The following is an 18,337-nucleotide window of genomic DNA, read 5'->3' on the forward strand; positions in this document are numbered from 1 at the left end:
ACTCTGACATATTATATACTTTGTATACTGTGAGCCCATTATTAAAGTTGAATATCTTATGCTCACTTCAGCATTTTGTGTGTGTGTGTGTGTGTGTGTGTGTGTGTGTGTGTGTGTGTTTAAAAGCAATTGTTTTCTAGCAGTTTAGCTGAAAACTAATTTTAAGAAAACTACAATCGATGTTCTGGATGAATTTTCATATTTAAATGACTGAGATTCTTGAAAGTCTGCAGAAAATGATGTTTCCAGTTACTTTCTGTTACAGTTAACCTTATATCTTTGGCAAAATAGCACCCATTGGTGCCTTCATTTAAATACTGTTATAAAACATCAGAGGGGCATACATGACTTTTTAAAAAGAATGACTCAGCAGAACTGAACGAGAAATTCTCTAGCACTTAAAATAATAATACTATTCTTATAGAAGCTATCAGTTTCATAGTTTTGTAAATAGAAAGCCCAAAAAGTGTCTAATTGAACTAACATACAGGAGTCTGTGGGGACACATTGTGTTCTGGAGACTTTATAGGACCTGTTTTATATTTTCCATCTAGATGCTGCTGCCCACATTACATGATGCATGGTCCCTTCAACTTCACAGCATATAACATTGGTTGTATAACCATTTCCCTCTGACCCAGTCTGAAAATATTCTTTGAATAAAGATCTGTTATCCAAATTTGATAAATGTTCTATTTGGATTATGAAGGACAATCTCCTATTCAGAGAATCTTTAACTTAATCAAGTTTGCAATGGTTGTTCATGCCAGATTAGGTAATATAACTACAGACTCTATGGCATAGTGAGTGGCTATTATTCTACCTAGCAATACCACCTACTGTCAAATGGAGGCACATAAAGATTATTATAACAAGAGTTTAGGCCTCATTGACTTAAGGAATCTAATTAACAAACCTGTAGAGCCAGTACCAAAAACTATGAGTTAACAAGGGCATCAGTGTGTGTGTGTGTGTGTGTGTGTGTGTGTGTGTGTGTGTGTGTATGTGTGTGTGGTACTGGAGTTCAAACTAGAGCATCATGAATGCTAACTGTGTTCTATCACTGAACTCCCTGTGAATTTTCACTGCAACTCTATTCAAATTATATAAGCAAACAAACAAAAAATATAAAGATGATCCAATTTCAATCCAAATTCAATATAGAATTGAAACTGTTTTAAAATAGATCTAAAAATCTAAATCTATTTTTCTAACTCTCAAAACTCAAGTACTAAAAGATGAGCAATTCAATTAAAAGTATACAAAAACAAGAGTAGATATTTATTTTCCAAAGAAGATATACCCATGGCTAATACTGAAAAACAGCAACAACCCTCATCAGGGAAATACAGACCAGAATCATAGCCAGACACTCACCTACCTGGATGGCTGGAACCAAAAATTCAGATTTGGGGGAGGATCTCATATTGAAACCCTGACACACAGCTGACGAAGTATAAAGTGCTGCAGCCATTTTTTAAAGACAGCCTGCCAGATTTTCAAGTGGGCAAACATAGAGCCATCGTACAGTAAGCAATTCAACTCCTAGAGAAATAAAAATATGTTCACATAAAATATATACATAAATCTTCATAGAAACAATATTCAGAAGAGCAAAGAGGTAGAAACATTGTCCAAGTGTCCAAATAAACATGAGCCTGCATCAACCGGAAAAAAGTAATGAAATACTGGCACGTGCTAGCATTTGGATGAACCGTAAAAGCATCAGGCTGAGGGAAGAAAGCTAACCGCGGAAGTCCACATATTCGGTCTCTCTGGTCATACAGAAGTTTACTATAGAGAATCAGTGGAGACCAGAAAAGGAGACTAATCATTTGTTTATGCTCTGCATAGGGAAAAGGAGAAAATAACCGTTAAAGGATGCAAGGTTCTTCTTTGGTGTAAGATATACGCTCCAAAACTGACCTTGATGATGGCAGGCACATCACACATACTGTTTATATATTAAAAGGCTCTAAACTTTATACTTTTAAATGGAAGGGGATACTTAAGTACATGTTATATCCCAAAGTAAAGACACTATTCATGCCAAATAAGAATCAATCCAGGCCTACATGTGTTTATTTATGAAATAATTTTCTGGTAGTTGAACATTGGGAAAACCTACACTTCTCTCCGTTGGCTGTTGAGGAGAAGAAGCAGTCCATCTGTACTTGAATAACGCATGGCTATATTGTGCAGAATTCGCCAGTTGAAACTTTGCATTGCCTACTCATTTGTTACTCTATACTGTATATGGTGTAAAATATGTCAACTGTCCCTATGTTATTTTTGAGACATTTTTACCCCTCAATGTGTGTTCTCGGGTTAAATGTTTAGTACACTATCTCATTTAGTTATTGACACATCAGCAGCATTACATATTCAACAGCATGAGTGATAATTTATTTTTTTACTTATTTTCATACAACACCTCAGTGTTTTTTCCATACACATGAAAGCAACTTAGAAAAAGAAGCCAGTGATTCACATGACATGGTTTAGTCCACGGGTCTTGGAGAATTTTGCCTTTAAATCTGAACATGTACGGCTCTATAAGACCACATGGTGGCGCTGCAGGTTAAGAAGACAGAGCATAGACAGTGCTTCTGGAATTACCTTATCAGGACCCGTTTCTCACCACCTAAAAGCAAACGGCGTGCCTTTTTCAGCCAAAGCATAGGTGAGTGTGAAACCTTAAATATTCTCTTTGGAGACTTGATTCTGACGTTCTGGACTGTGAGATACTGCTGCCACGATCCTGGATATATGGGAAGCAAACACTGAGGAAAGAGCCATGGAGACTGCAAGGATGTGCAATCTGAGACAAAGGCAAGTCCTGGCTTTCTTTGTTTTGCTGGGTGTGTCTGGGGCAGGGGCAGAACTGGGTCCCTATTCCATAGAGGAAGAAACAGAGAGGGGCTCCTTTGTGGCAAATCTTGGGAAAGATCTGGGGGTGGAGCTGGCAGAGATATCCAGTCGCAGGGCTCGGATCATTTCCCAGGAAAACAAAGAGCATTTGCAGCTCAACATTCAGTCTGGAGATTTGCTTATAAATGAGAAACTGGATCGAGAAGAGCTATGTGGGCCCATTGAGCCGTGTGTTCTACACTTCCAAGTGTTAATGGAAAACCCTTTAGAGGTATTTCAGGCTGAACTGAGGGTGATGGACATAAATGACTGTTCTCCAGTGTTCAGTGAAAGAGAAATGATACTGAGAATACCGGAAAACAGTGCTCTGGGAAATACATTCCCATTAAATAATGCTCTGGACTCAGACGTAGAAATCAACAATATCCAGACCTATAGGCTCAGCTCAAACTCTCATTTCCTGGTTGTAACCAGCAACCGCAGTGATGGCAGGAAGTACCCAGAGCTGGTGCTGCAGAAAGAACTGGATCGAGAGGAGGAACCTGAGCTGAGGTTAACCCTGACAGCTCTGGATGGTGGCTCTCCTCCCCGGTCTGGGACCGCACATGTTCTCATTGAAGTTGTAGACAGCAATGATAATGCACCTGAGTTTCAGCAGCCAACATACCGAGTGCAAATTCCCGAAAACAGCCCCGCTGGCTCTCTAGTACTCACAGTCTCAGCCAACGACTTGGACAGTGGAGATAATGGAAAAGTACTGTACGCACTCTCTCGGCCTTCAGAAGATATTAGCAAAACGTTAGAAGTAAACCCTGTAACCGGGGAGATTCAACTACGAAAAGAGGTGGATTTTGAAACTATTCCCTCTTACGAAGTGGATATCAAGGCCACAGACGGGGGAGGTCTCTCAGGAAAATGCACGCTGTTACTGCAGGTGGTGGATGTGAATGACAATGCCCCAGAAGTGATGATATCAGCGCTTACCAGCCCAGTCCCAGAAAACTCCCCGGATGAGGTAGTTGCTGTTTTCAGTGTTAGAGATCCTGACTCAGCGAACAACGGAAAAGTGATTGCCTCCATCCAAGAAGACCTTCCCTTTCTTCTAAAATCATCAGGAAAAAACTTTTACACTTTAGTGACCAAGAGAGCACTTGACAGGGAAGAAAGAGAGCAATTCAACATCACCATCACAGTCACTGACATGGGAACACCCAGGCTCACAACCCAGCACACCATAACAGTGCAGGTGTCTGACATCAACGACAACGCCCCTGCTTTCACCCAAACCTCCTACACCATGTTCATCCGCGAGAACAACAGTCCCGCCCTGCACATTGGCACCATCAGTGCCACAGACTCAGACTCAGGTTCCAATGCCCACATCATCTACTCGCTGCTGCCACCCCACGACCACCAGCTGGCCCTCGACTCACTTATCTCCATCAATGCAGACAACGGGCAGCTGTTCGCGCTCAGGGCACTGGACTATGAGGCTCTACAGGCCTTTGAGTTCCAGGTGGGCGCCACAGATGGAGGCTCACCCGCGCTCAGCAGCCAGGCTCTGGTGCGCGTGGTGGTGCTGGACGACAATGACAATGTGCCCTTCGTGCTCTACCCGATGCAGAACGCCTCTGCGCCCTGCACCGAGCTGCTGCCCAGGGCTGCGGAGCCTGGATACCTGGTCACTAAGGTGGTGGCTGTGGACCGCGACTCTGGCCAGAATGCCTGGCTGTCATTTCAGTTGCTTAAGGCCACGGAGCCCGGGTTGTTCAGCGTGTGGGCACACAATGGCGAGGTGCGCACCACCAGGCTGCTGAGCGAGCGCGATGCACCCAAGCACAAGCTGGTGCTTTTGGTCAAGGACAATGGCGATCCTCCGCGCTCTGCCAGTGTCACACTGCACGTGCTCGTGGTAGATGGCTTCTCTCAGCCTTACCTGCCTCTGCCAGAGGTGGCGCGCAATCCCGCACATGAAGAGGATGCTCTAACACTGTACCTGGTCATTGCTTTGGCTTCTGTGTCTTCTCTCTTCCTCTTGTCTGTGCTGCTGTTTGTGGGGGTGAGGCTGTGCAGGAGGGCCAGGGCGTCCTCTCTGAGTGGCTATTCGGTTCCTGAGGGCCACTTTCCTGGCCATCTTGTGGATATCAGAGGTATGGGGACCCTGTCCCAGAGCTACCAGTATGATGTGTGTCTGATGGGCGATTCTTCTGGGACCGGCGAGTTTAACTTCTTAAAGCCAGTTCTCCCTAGCTCTCTAGACCAGTGCTCCGGGAAAGAAACAGAGGGAAACCCCATGCTCCAGAATAGTTTTGAGTTTCCTCATTAACAGAAAGCTACGTAACAGTATTTACTTCTCAATACTGTCTTATTGATTAGGTAAGGTCTGTTCACCTGTGACTAGCAGCCATTTTAATTTTCACTTTACCCATCCCTTTTCAGGCTCAGACCTAATGCCACAAGTTTGGTTTTACTCATATTTGTCGCACATAATTTTTCATAGGTTCGCAGAAAACCAATAGGTTTTATCTGCAGTTAATGCATTCGCTAAAAGTTTTCTACCACTATTTTTCTTTCCCTTTTGCTCTCTATGTTTTATGTAAGTGGTCTGTTCCTAGACTTCTTGAATTACTAAAATACTGTGGTGCAAATTATGTACATATATAATAGTTGATATTTCTGTATTTCCTTTCTATACTGCCAGTCTTGTTGATTAGCTAACTTTGATTTTTATTACATATAATAGTTGTCTTAAGCTATGCTAGTATTTTATAGTTTTATTTTTCTTTATGTATCTTTATTTTAAAATCTATTTATGTCATAAGTAGTACAAGTATCTAGTCAACCTTAAAATAAGAATAGTATTGTAAGATACTGGGTTTGTGAAGATGTGCCTAAATTTGTGAGGATCAAGGTAATTTTGGCATTCTAAGGCAACAAATAGAAGTACTTAAATTTTTCTTTTAATTCTGCATGAAAACCTAGAGATCAGCCTTGAGTTTTCAATGGTTTACAATCCAGTCACACTCTTTTGAATAAACAATGTATGTTTATCATCATATAGATGGTGTAATTTCTCTATTCAACAGAGATGGGATTTGGGGCTCTATCTAATCTTTTCCCTGTATACATTCTAAGGTTTAATCTATGTCACTTGCTTATAGTGGGAAAATTAGAACATTGTAGGTCTTTGAATAAAAAATTTGAGGAAGATATTTTATCAACATATCCTTGTTTTCAGCAATGTTAGGATGTGCACTGGTTTGTCATAGCTCTGGTCTGTATTTAAGGCACAGTAAATAGATTATATTGAATTTCATTATGAGGGACATTTAAACAAAGGTAAAGATTTTCTTTAACTATAGATGAAGGCTGTTTTAAGAAAATAAAGACAAATAAAAGGAAAGCAACAGAAATGTCAAAGTATGAGAAATGAAATAGTGTGGTTTTCAGATGGTAGGAGCTGAAGGACTTAGGCTGGTTCTTGTCCTTCTTACAGCTCATTTTTGCATTACTTGATTCAATGAATAGTAGTGATTGAATGATTTTCCAACCAGAGATAAGGTACAGTTCCTGTCCAAATTGGTCACATATAGAAGGAAAGGTAGATTCTGATAAAGCTGAAAGCTATGCTGTTCAGATAATAAACAGAGTGTGTGCATAAGTCACAGTCATGTGCATACTAGGGCACAGGGGAGGGCAACATGATGGCTCATTTATGCCTGCAAAGTGGTGCTTCTGTTTAGGGAATTGTGATAGAGTTGGAATAAGTTCTCTGAGAACCGTGTAAAACAGATTTCTTTTGCACATTCCCTGTGTTCCTGTGCCCCTGTTTCCAGAACTATGAAATATGCTATCAAAAGACATGTTCACATTTTCCCCTTTGTTTGCCTGAACAAGTTCTGGAGACAAAATAGAGTTAGCATGGAGTTCAATACAGCATTGAAACAAAGTTACTAGTACAAACCTTTTATTCAACCATTAAAATTTTAACTTCCCCATGAATCTGTGAAGAACCAGTATGAAGGGATGTCTATCTCAACATTATTTTCAAAAATCAAACAAAAGGAGAAATGAGAAATCAAAATAACATGCTATGGGAAATATTTCATAAGGATGTATATGTGGACACAAAAAATAGATAGACATTTTTAATCTGTTGGAACCACATGGTGGCGCTGCAGGCTAAAGAAATGCAAGGGAAATTAAAGTGAGTCTGCGCTAGAAGTCAGAAAAAAAAAAAGACCAAAATTCTGATCGATGAGGGGAGAAAGCTGAGACTCCTCACGACTGAAGAAGGAAAAATATATCCTAGATCCTTCCAGCCAGGTGGTACATCTGAGGTGTCTGACTGCTAGGAGCTGTGGCTGGGACCTGTAGTAAGAAAAGAAGAAGCCATGGCAGCCAGAGGACCATGCTTCTCCAGACAAAGGCAAGTGCTTTTTCTCTTCCTGTTCGGGGGACTGTGTTTGGCAGGTTCTGAGTTTGGACGTTATTCAGTGACTGAGGAAACAGAAAGAGGATCATTTGTAGCGAATCTAGCAAAGGATCTGGGGCTAGGGGTAGAAGCGCTGGCTGCAAAGAGAACTAGGGTAGTTTCTGATGATAACAGACAGTACTTGTTTCTGGACTCTCACACTGGAGACTTGCTCACAAATGAGAAACTGGACCGGGAGAAGCTGTGCGGCTTCACAGAACCCTGCATGCTGTATTTCCAAATTTTAATGGATAACCCCTTTCAGATTTACCGGGCTGAACTGAGAATTCTGGATATAAATGATCACTCACCCATATTCCAGGACAAAAAGATGTTTTTAAAAGTACCAGAAAATACAGCTGTGGGGACAACATTTCGATTAGAAAGAGCACAAGACTCAGATAGCGGACGGAATGGCATCCAAAACTACACCATCAGCCCCAACACTTTTTTTCATATTACCATTCATGACAGCAACGAAGGAATGATATATCCAGAGCTTGTGCTAGACAAAACTTTGGATTGGGAGGAGCAGCCAGAGTTCAGTCTAACACTTACAGCACTTGATGGCGGGTCTCCGCCCAGGACTGGGACAGCTACTATACATATTCTAGTCATGGACATCAATGATAATGCCCCACAGTTTCCCCAAGAACTTTATGAAACCCAGGCTCCAGAAAACAGTCCAGTAGGCCTGATTGTCATTAAAGTCACTGGAGAAGATGTAGACTCTGGAGTCAATGCAGAAATATCCTATTCGTTTTTTGATGCTTCTGAAGATGTTCGAGGAACCTTTCAAATCAATCCCTTCTCTGGGGAAATCACACTCAGAGCCTTGCTTGACTATGAGTTCATAAAGTCCTATAAGTTAAATGTACAGGCAGTTGATGGTGGGGGCCTTTCGGCGAGATGTACAGTTCTAGTGAGGGTTTTAGACATTAATGACAACCCTCCTGAACTGATCATGTCATCACTTGTCAACGAGGTTGTTGAGAACTCACCTGAAACCGTGCTGGCAGTTTTTAGGATTAACGACAGAGACTCTGGAGAGAATGGAAAAATGGTTTGCTACATTCAAGAAAATCTACCTTTCCTTCTAAAACCTTCCTTGGACAATTTTTACATCCTAATGACAGAAGGAGCACTAGACAGAGAGAGCAGAGCCGAGTACAACATCACCATCACTGTCTCTGACCTGGGCACACCCAGGCTCACAACCCAGCACACCATTACAGTGCAGGTGTCCGACATCAATGACAACGCCCCCGCCTTCACCCAAACCTCCTACACCATGTTTGTCCACGAGAACAACAGCCCGGCTCTGCACATAGGCACCATCAGTGCCACAGACTTAGACTCAGGCTCCAATGCCCACATCACCTACTCGCTGCTGCCGCCCCAGGACCCACAGCTGGCCCTCGCCACGCTCATCTCCATCAATGCTGAGAACGGGCAGCTGTTCGCGCTCAGGGCTCTGGACTATGAGGCCTTGCAGGCCTTCGAGTTCCACGTGGGTGCGACAGACCAAGGCTCGCCCGCGCTCAGCAGCCAGGCTCTGGTGCGCGTGGTAGTGCTGGACGACAATGACAATGAGCCCTTCGTTCTCTACCCACTGCAGAACGCTTCTGCACCCTACACTGAGCTGCTGCCCAGGGCGGCGGAGCCCGGATACCTGATCACCAAGGTGGTGGCAGTGGATCGCGACTCAGGCCAGAATGCCTGGCTATCATTCCAGCTGCTCAAGGCTACTGAGCCCGGGTTGTTCAGCGTGTGGGCTCACAATGGAGAGGTGCGTACCACCAGGCTGCTGAGCGAACGCGATGTGCCCAAGCACAGGCTTCTGCTTCTGGTCAAAGACAATGGCGACCCTCCCCGCTCTGCCAGTGTCACACTGCACGTGCTGTTGGTGGATGGCTTCTCTCAGCCCTACCTGCCTCTGCCCGACGTGGCACACAACCCCGCTCAAGGGGAAGAGGATGTGCTCACGCTGTACTTGGTCATAGCCTTGGCTTCTGTGTCTTCTCTCTTCCTGGTGTCTGTGCTGCTGTTTGTGGGGGTGAGGCTGTGCAGGAGGGCCAGGGAGACCTCTCTGGGCGGCTGCTCTGTGCCTGAGGGACACTTTCCTGGCCACCTTGTGGACGTCAGCGGTACAGGAACGCTCTCCCAGAGCTACCAATATGAGGTGTGTCTAATGGGCGGCTCCTCTGGTACCAGTGATTTCAAGTTCTTGAAACCGATTTACCCGGAAGTTCATGCTTATGGTTCCCAGAGCAATAGCGATGAAAATCCCACATTTTGAAGTTTCTAATTTAATTTTGAGTAACGTTTCATTCCATTAATATATAATACAGCTATATAAATATTAATTTAGTTGTATAGTAGTTGCTACACAACAAAACTAACTTTGTTTTCAACTTCCAAGTGGGTCACATTTAGATTTTTACTGTGTTTTTACTTTAGTACTTTAGTGGTTGTTTCATGCTTGAGTTTTGTTTGTTTGTTTATGTTTATGTTTTCTTACTAGTAGAGTATTGTCACTTTAAATTTGAGGTTTTTAATTCTTTCATAGTTCACGATAATTTGGTTCATTTCTCATTATAGAAAACTGAGGTTTGGGGCTTTGTTATTGTTTTGTTTTCTTTTGTTGCTAAGAATTGACCAAGCCTTTTGCATGGTAAGAAAATGCTCCACCATCGAGCTCTGCCTCCTGCCAGGCATGCTTTACACTCATTTTTAAAAGCTGTACAGTCTTTTAACTTTCACTGTGTCAGCTTTTGGCAGCTTCATGAATGGATGTCATGCATTCTGATTATTATATCCTCTTGATTAATCTCCTTGCAACCCCCATTACTTCCCTTCCTTCCCTACAAGTCCCTTGACATGTTTATGATTTTGAGTGTTCTAATAATTTTTGTGCCAGCATTCTGATTAATGATTTCTGCACATAGGATGCCATGATTTGGACTCATTCATTCCTAACTCCTGTTGTCCCACTTGTTCCCTTCCATTTTCAAGCAAGTATCCCATGCTGCTTACTTAACATAGCTATTTCATTGCCCTTGTTTCCCGTCTTCCTTAAGAGTTCTTTCTTTTCCTTTCTTTCTTTTCTTTTTCTTTTTCAAAACAGAGTTTCTCTATTTAGACCTGTCTGTTCTGGAATTAGTTCTGCAGACCAGGCTGACCTCAAACTCACAGAGATCCACCTGCCTCTGCTGCCTGAATGCTAAGATTAAACTTGTGTGTCACCACCACCCAGCAAGAGTTCGTTTTTATGTTCATTTCTAGTGGCATATACAACAGATTGTGTCATATAATGCTAATACAATGTGATAGTCTGCATGAAAATCAACATAAATTTGAGCACATTTAAATTTTGTGTGACAATATTGATGTTAGAAAGATAATTTTCATGTTATATTGAAACTTTAAAAGTTGTCAAATTTAAAAATTGAAATAAATTAAAGGTTACAGAGAAAATAAATTTTATCTCTAGTCCCTTTCTACACAGTTGTTTTTCAAATTTGATCTACTTCCAAATGATGTGTTTAAACTGCTTTTATCTCTATAGTCAACTTTTATGTGTTATCCAGTTTTTGCAGTTCTTATTTCACATTAATGGTTACACATACAAAAGGAACTCATTTCCCTTATCCTAGGGTATTTTTGTAGAATAATCATAAAATGTTATCAGTTTTGTTTCTGTGAGCTTCTAGGCTCAAACCCAAGACCTCCTAGATGAGTAAAACTAATACCAGTGTCCACCTGTACAGGTTTCCTATGTATTCATACTTAGTAGTGCAGTATGATCACACTTTCTTTCTTGGAAAAAATTTTTCCAGCGCTAATAGTTGCTGTTTTAAATCTGGATTTATTTCCATTTTCTGCTAGTGATTTTTCTGCCCCTCTCTTTCCATGTTAAGTGATCAATCAAAGCAATGGGTTACCTTGAGCTGCATTCTCTGTTCTCACTACTGTTTTTGTTACATCATATCCCTCTAGAATATTAACTTCTTGCCTGCACATATTCAAATATATAAGATACAAATTCATTGTGTTTGTTTTCTATGGAGCTTTCCTTCATAGGTCGTCTTTTAGACTCTTTGCCTTATAGCTGCCATGCTTTAATGCCTTTCCCACACAGCCCACCTTTTATAGGATCCAGTATCATTTCTTACTTTACTTTCTTACTTGGTTGACAGACAATTTCATTAAAATAGATGCAGAGGTACTTAGGAGAAATAAAACAACTTTTGATACTTTACATAGTGAAACAATCGGTTCATTTGATTGATAGTTTGGCTGGGTATAAAAGTATAATTTGAAAAATTCTGCAGAATTACCTTTCACAAGGACAATTTCATTCTAAAGTCTATCTCTTTTTCTGCAATTTTTCCCCCATTCATTCTGGAAACATTGGAAAATTTACCCTCAGTAGTCTGAGAATACGTAGCTTTGATTATTTTTTGTTAACCCATTCACGAGTATATATCCTGTCAATGTAGAGATTCTCAATTCAGAAAAAAACTCATTTTAGTTTGCTATAATTTTCTCACTTGTATTTTCTAAAAATCTTGATTAAATATTTGACTGACTGAAAGAGTTCTATAAGACCCTAAGCTCATTTCATTTTGTATTTCTACTATATTTGCTCCTTGTTCTACTTTCTTGCACTGCTCATTTAATCATTCAATCTTTACTTGCTTTTTGGTAGATAAATACTTTTAGAAGTTTTTTGGTTTTGTTCGTTTTTGAGCAGTATGCATTAGAAGTGTGATTTTTCCTATCTGTAATTTACCACCTTATACTCTAATTATAAAGATGTAATATACAGTATTATTAATATCATATTGTCATTTTAAAAATTAAGAGCTGAGTCACAGAAGTTGAAGAAATTTATGAAAATTATACAGCTTGTAAGGATTAAGTCTCCTAATCTGTTTTGTTGCCTTTTTCAACTTTGAATCAGAGAGTCAACTATATAGTTGGGGTAGCCTCCAATTTGCATTCTTCCTGACTCTGCCTCTTGTATATTGAAACTACAGACATATACAACCCAATATGCCCCAACTCTAACTCATCATTTCTCTTATAATAAGAACACATACTCCATACAAATGTTATTAACATGAGATGGGTATACGCATCTGAAACACAAAGAATCATGGAAGATATAAGTAAACATTTGTTTCTTAGATTTCATTTTTCTTGGGTATTGATCAGACATTTCCCGAGACATTTTCTTCCATCTTACTATATGCATTTCCTCTTGTTTCTTTTTGTTTTGCAATTGTATTGGGGTGTGTTTGTGGGTGTATGTGTGTCTTTATTCTCTTGTCTGCATCTACTATCTGTGCTTTGATTAAAGAGGTAAAGTACTACATCTGCTTTTTATATGGATACTAGTGATCAAAGTCGAATCCAGGTTTGCACAGAAAGTGTTTTACTTACTAAACTATGAACATTGGTTTGGGTCTTTCTACTTCATGTTTAGAGATCCTCTCAAATATCATGTAGTCCTTGGCTGTGTTCTCATAATAAAGAATTCTGCTCTGTGATTGAACAGGCATGGATGGCAAGACTTCATTCTAATGTTATCATGCTTAGGCAAAGGTATTTTCTTGTCAGAGTCACATCAGTAAGTATAAGAATTGATTTGAGCTGTCAGACTTTTCAGGTTAGAATTCTGAAATAACGAATGTGTGAGGTTATGTGACAATAACATGCCTTGTGTCCTACAGTCTGAGAATGTTGCTTGAGAAGAGACTTGAGGTCTCAGTATTCAAAAATCTAAACCTAAAAATCTAAAGTTCTACTGTTGTTCAGTATGACTCAAATTTCAAAGACTAGAGAAGGCTTGCTAATCTCTTCAAATATAGAATCCATTCCCTACCATGAGTGACTACTCTGCCTCTGTAGACACTGAGAACAGAGAATTCAACGTTACTGTAAATATAGTTTCAAATAATAACTTGTTTATCTCAAGATTAACTTTAATCTTCCCTTCTCTCTGAATCTGGAATGTGAATGCTATTCTGTTAGACAAACATGTTAATTGCCCTTTCTCCAGGGATGGATTTTTAGCCATATCCTAGAACTTCATAGTGAGTTTCTTTTAATTGCTTTCTATCATTAAACACATGTATGCTACCTGTGTACTTTAATTTTGTGAGTTCTCAAAATTGTTACTTTTCTATCAGCTAAATGGGTATGTTAAAGGTAGAAAGATAACTGCACATATAACCAGGCCATCTAGTTTTCAGTTTTTCTCTTTTGTACTAGTTTATTTTTTCAACCATATATAGAACTTACATTTTAAAAAACTCAACTCAAATTAACATTTTCAACTGGAACTGTTTCATTCATTCCTGGTGTACCTTTGAAACTTTCAGTAGTGGATATCATGAATGAATTCCTAGCATTCATTCCCAACAGTCTTCTCCTTCAGTGGCAACTGTGAACTCTAGTTAGGACAAAAGCCCTTCCAAGTTTCAGAGAAACTTGGTAGTCAGGGTGAAGCAAGCATAGAGTAGGCTCTGTCACTAAATGCTATCCCCATAATACTGTACTCGATTAACTATATATTGCTCCATTATCAGGAACATGCCATTAATTGCTTTCATTCCCAGATTAAATTATTGCTTTCTTTAGGAAAGCGAATTCTATCATTTTTCCTCCCTGAACCACTGTGTATTGTTGGCAGAATATTTTGGGAACCTGGGGGAGGTCAGCTTTAGGAGTATGAGTGTCCTTTACTCAAAACAGCACATTTGTATTGTGCACCACTTACTAAATTATTGTCACTTTTAAGAAACTGGAACTAAACTATAAATTTATATAATATATTCCTTAATGTGTACCCTCTCCTGGCTAATCCAGTTTCATAATCCAAGGATAACCTCTGAAACGTTCCATGGACACTTTCTCTTTCCCTTTCTATCTAAGCAAGGCCAAGTGGTAAAGGGATGTGTTAAACTTAACAGTGTTATACTCCCAAGATACTAACCAAGTGCTTTAAAACAAACACTAACATCATCATGAGCCATAAAGATCATTAATGGAAAAATATAATAGTCACCACATAATAAATATTTATCTCTGAGCGAAATTTGATGTGAATGAAACTCATCAAACTGTGAAAACCTGTGAAGACACATGGTGGCGCTGCAGGATAATGTTACAGGAAAAAAATTTACATCAAATGCTGCAGACACAGCCCAAGCGAGCACAGAAAACTAGAAAGAAAAACAAGCCATGAGGATGCTACGTAGAAACCATTTATCCTTCCGATTCTGAGGATTCCGTGGGCAAGTCAAGGGGCACTTTTTACAGAAGAGTGTCTCGTGGAGCAGAAGTGATTCTCTGCTAGAAGCCTTCTGGAAAGGAACCATGGAGAACCGAGGAGGACACTACCTGCAGACAAGGCAAGTCCTGCTTCTCTTTGTTTTCCTAGGAATGTCTCGAGCACACGCTGAGGCTGGGAGACTTTCAGTGGTGGAGGAAAGGCTGAGTGGGGCCTTGGTAGGGAATTTGGTAAAGGATCTGGGGCTCCAGGTGGGTGAGCTGTCTGCACGCGGGGCTCAAGTGGCCTCTAATGATAATAAACTGCCTTTGCAACTGAACATAAATACAGGAGATTTGCTCCTAAGTGAACCGCTGGACCGTGAGGAGCTGTGTGGCTCCATTGAGCCCTGCGTGCTCCATTTCCAGGTGTTACTGAAAAACCCCTTAAAGATTTTGCAAGTTGAGCTTCAGGTCATGGATGTAAATGACAACTCCCCCGTATTCTTGGAAAAAGAAATGGTTTTAGAAATCCCAGAGAACAGCCCTGTTGGTGCCGTGTTCTTGATAGAAAGTGCGACCGATTTAGATGTAGGAATCAATGCGGTTAAAAGCTATGGGATAAGCCAGAACTCTCATTTCCACGTTACAATGAGAGTTAATCCCGATGGCAGGAAATATCCAGAGCTAGTTTTGGACAAGGCACTGGATTATGAGGAGCAGCATGAGCTCAATCTCATCCTCACTGCTTTGGATGGAGGGATGCCACCCAGGTCTGGGACTGCATTGGTTCGAGTGGAGGTCATAGATGTCAATGACAACTCCCCTGAGTTTGACCACATGTTCTATGAAGTGACGATTCCAGAGAATAGCAGGCCTGGCTCACTGCTTATCACTGCCTCAGCTTCGGATTTAGACTCAGGAATTAATGGTGAAGTATCTTATGCTTTTTCCCATGCGTCAGAGGATATTCAAAAAACATTTGAAATTAATAAACATTCTGGAGAAATAAGTTTAAGAGGCTATTTGGACTTTGAAACAACTGAATCCTACTCGATAATCATTAAAGCTACGGATAGGGGAGGACTTTTTGGGAAATCTACAATAAGAATTCAGGTGATGGATGTGAACGATAATTTTCCTGAAATCATTGTGTCATCCTTTATCAATCCAATCCCAGAAAATACCGCAGAGACTTTAGTTATGATTTTTAGTATTCGAGACAAGGACTCGGGTGAGAATGGCAAGATGGTTTGCACTATTCCGGAGGACCTCCCGTTTGTGCTAAAATCTTCTATTGAAAATTATTACCACTTAGAAACAGGGGGAGCACTGGACAGAGAGAGGAGAGCTGAGTACAACATCACCATCTCTGTCACCGACCTGGGCACACCCAGGCTCACAACCCAGCACACCATTACAGTGCAGGTGTCCGACATCAACGACAACGCCCCCGCCTTCACCCAAACCTCCTACACCATGTTCATCCGCGAGAACAACAGCCCCGCCCTGCACATAGGCGCCATCAGTGCCACAGACTCAGACTCAGGCTCCAATGCCCACATCACCTACTCGCTGCTGTCAGTTGAGGATTCACAGCTGTCCCTCGCCTCGCTCATCTCCATCAATGCTGACAATGGGCAGCTGTTCGCTCTCAGGGCACTGGACTATGAGGCCCTGCAGATCTTCGAGTTCCAGGCGGGCGCCACAGACGGAGGCTCGCCCGCGCTCAGCAGCCAGGTTCTGGTGCGCATAGTGGTGCTGGACGACAATGACAATGCGCCCTTCGTGCTCTACCCGCTGCAGAACGCCTCTACGCCCTGCACAGAACTGCTGCCCAGAGCTGCGGAGCCTGGATACCTGGTCACTAAAGTGGTGGCTGTGGACCGTGACTCTGGCCAGAATGCCTGGCTGTCATTCCAGCTGCTCAAGGCTACGGAGCCTGGGTTGTTCAGCGTGTGGGCTCACAATGGCGAGGTGCACACCACCAGGCTGCTGAGCGAGCGCGATGCACCCAAGCACAAGCTGCTGTTGGTGGTCAAGGACAATGGCGATCCTCCGCGCTCTGCCAGTGTCACACTGCACGTGTTGCTAGTGGAGGGTTTCTCTCAGCCCTTCCTGCCTCTGCCAGAGATGGCACGAGACTCCGCGCAAGATGTTGAAGATGAGCTCACGCTGTACCTGGTTATCGCTTTGGCATCTGTGTCTTCGCTTTTCCTCCTGTCTGTGCTGCTGTTTGTGGGAGTGAGGCTGTGCAGGAGGGCCAGGGCTGCCTCTCTGGGTGGCTGTACAGTGCCTGAGGGACACTTTCCTGATCATCTCGTGGATATTAGTGGTGCGGGAACTCTGTCCCAGAACTACCAGTATGAGGTGCGTCTGATGGGAGGTAGTGGGACAAATGAGTTCAGATTCTTGAAGCCAGTTTCCCCCAGTTTACAACCCCAGTTCCTTGGAAAAGAAATCGAGGAAAGTCCTACTTTGCGCAATAGCTTTGGGTTATTTAGTGACTGTAATTGATGCTGTATTTCATTTTGTGGCTATTCCATGCTAATGTGTCTTTCTCTGAATTTGCATGATCTTCAAATCTAGTGTGTGCATTTTATTATGTCCCTCCCACCTTTCAATTTATGCCAGAGCTTGTAATAAGATGGTAATTAATTCTGAAGCCCATTCTCTGGAATGACCAAACTTGTAAATAATTTACCCCACCCCACTTCCCACCTGTCTTTTCCAGTTGCACTTTCACCTGCACTTTGGCTTATGATGAAATAAACAGACCATTTTAGGAGTAGTTAAAATCTTCAAGTATATCTTTGTTTTGTTTTGATCTTCAAGTATCTCTTCTAATTTTTCTTGTGGCTTATTATTATCGGTGCTATTTTCAAGTAAGTTTATTTTTTAAAGCACCCTAGTTTAATTTTTTAATGTTTGTTACTATTGAATATATTGATTGTATTGGGAAATCTATACTGTAATACAAGCACTAGGCCTGTTGAGAAGGAGCCCATAGTGCGTCTGGGAACAGCTCAGTGATAGGTCCCCAAGTAGATTAAAACCTATAATAACCAAGTGAGGACAGGTGGTGATGAGTTTCTCACTAACCCTATCTTATGTGTCCTCAAAGGTGGCTGCAGAGGGGCATGGATACTGTGGTTACTTATAAAATCTTGAAATATGAGGCCTTAATTTTACGAATGTCTCGCTAACTTCACAAGGACAGAATCTAAGCCAGGTGAAAGAATAGGCACCTAAACAATAGTTTGAATAGGAGAAAGCAAGCCTGTGGGATAATATACAATTTTGCTTACATTCTCCATGAAATAAAAGAATGTTCACTGAGTACTAATTCACAAGTAGACACATTTGCTGTGTGTGTATTATGCAACATTCAAATCTAACAGGAAGAGTACCTAGTCTATTGTGAGCTTGAAATTCCCTTTCTTATTCTAGTGCTTGAATTTCCTGATATGGTCATAAGCCACTGAGTCTGTCCCAGACACCAGCGAAGAGAAGCATCCAAAAGTATGATGACCACATTTTTTAATGGATGAAAGTGTCATGTTCTAATTTAACAAAAATAAGTTAAAAACCACCACAAAGGGGAGAGTTTCATCTTGTGTAGAGAAGGACCAGTCAATAATGATTCTTGCCCTTGATGGTCTGACAATTACTGGGAAATATAATTGTAGTATATGAGTAGTATTTATGTAATTA

General features: G+C 41.4%; 2 protein-coding genes across 3 annotated transcripts; both read left to right on the forward strand.

Moving 5' to 3' along the window:
* Window positions 1-436: 436 nt before the first annotated feature.
* LOC116087054 (protocadherin beta-16-like) lies at window positions 437-11,158 on the forward strand. Of its 2 annotated transcripts, none has more exons than XM_031365465.1 (2): window positions 437-3,937; window positions 8,397-11,158. In XM_031365465.1, the coding sequence occupies exons 1-2, from the start codon at window positions 2,798-2,800 to the stop codon at window positions 9,642-9,644; spliced, it is 2,388 nt and encodes a 795-aa protein (XP_031221325.1). In that variant the 5' UTR covers window positions 437-2,797; the 3' UTR covers window positions 9,645-11,158. The 2 variants fall into 2 exon arrangements, with proteins under 2 accessions (XP_031221325.1, XP_031221326.1); XM_031365466.1 differs by having other exon boundaries at window positions 437-3,862; window positions 8,331-11,158.
* Window positions 11,159-13,028: 1,870 nt separating this feature from the next.
* LOC116087053 (protocadherin beta-11-like) lies at window positions 13,029-17,414 on the forward strand. Its single transcript, XM_031365464.1, has one exon. It carries the CDS (start codon window positions 14,732-14,734, stop codon window positions 17,138-17,140), a length of 2,409 nt encoding a protein of 802 aa, XP_031221324.1. The 5' UTR covers window positions 13,029-14,731; the 3' UTR covers window positions 17,141-17,414.
* Window positions 17,415-18,337: the final 923 nt, after the last annotated feature.

Source organism: Mastomys coucha, unplaced genomic scaffold (genome assembly GCF_008632895.1).
Source record: "Mastomys coucha isolate ucsf_1 unplaced genomic scaffold, UCSF_Mcou_1 pScaffold13, whole genome shotgun sequence".
In the NCBI taxonomy this organism is placed as follows: Eukaryota; Metazoa; Chordata; class Mammalia; order Rodentia; family Muridae; genus Mastomys; species Mastomys coucha.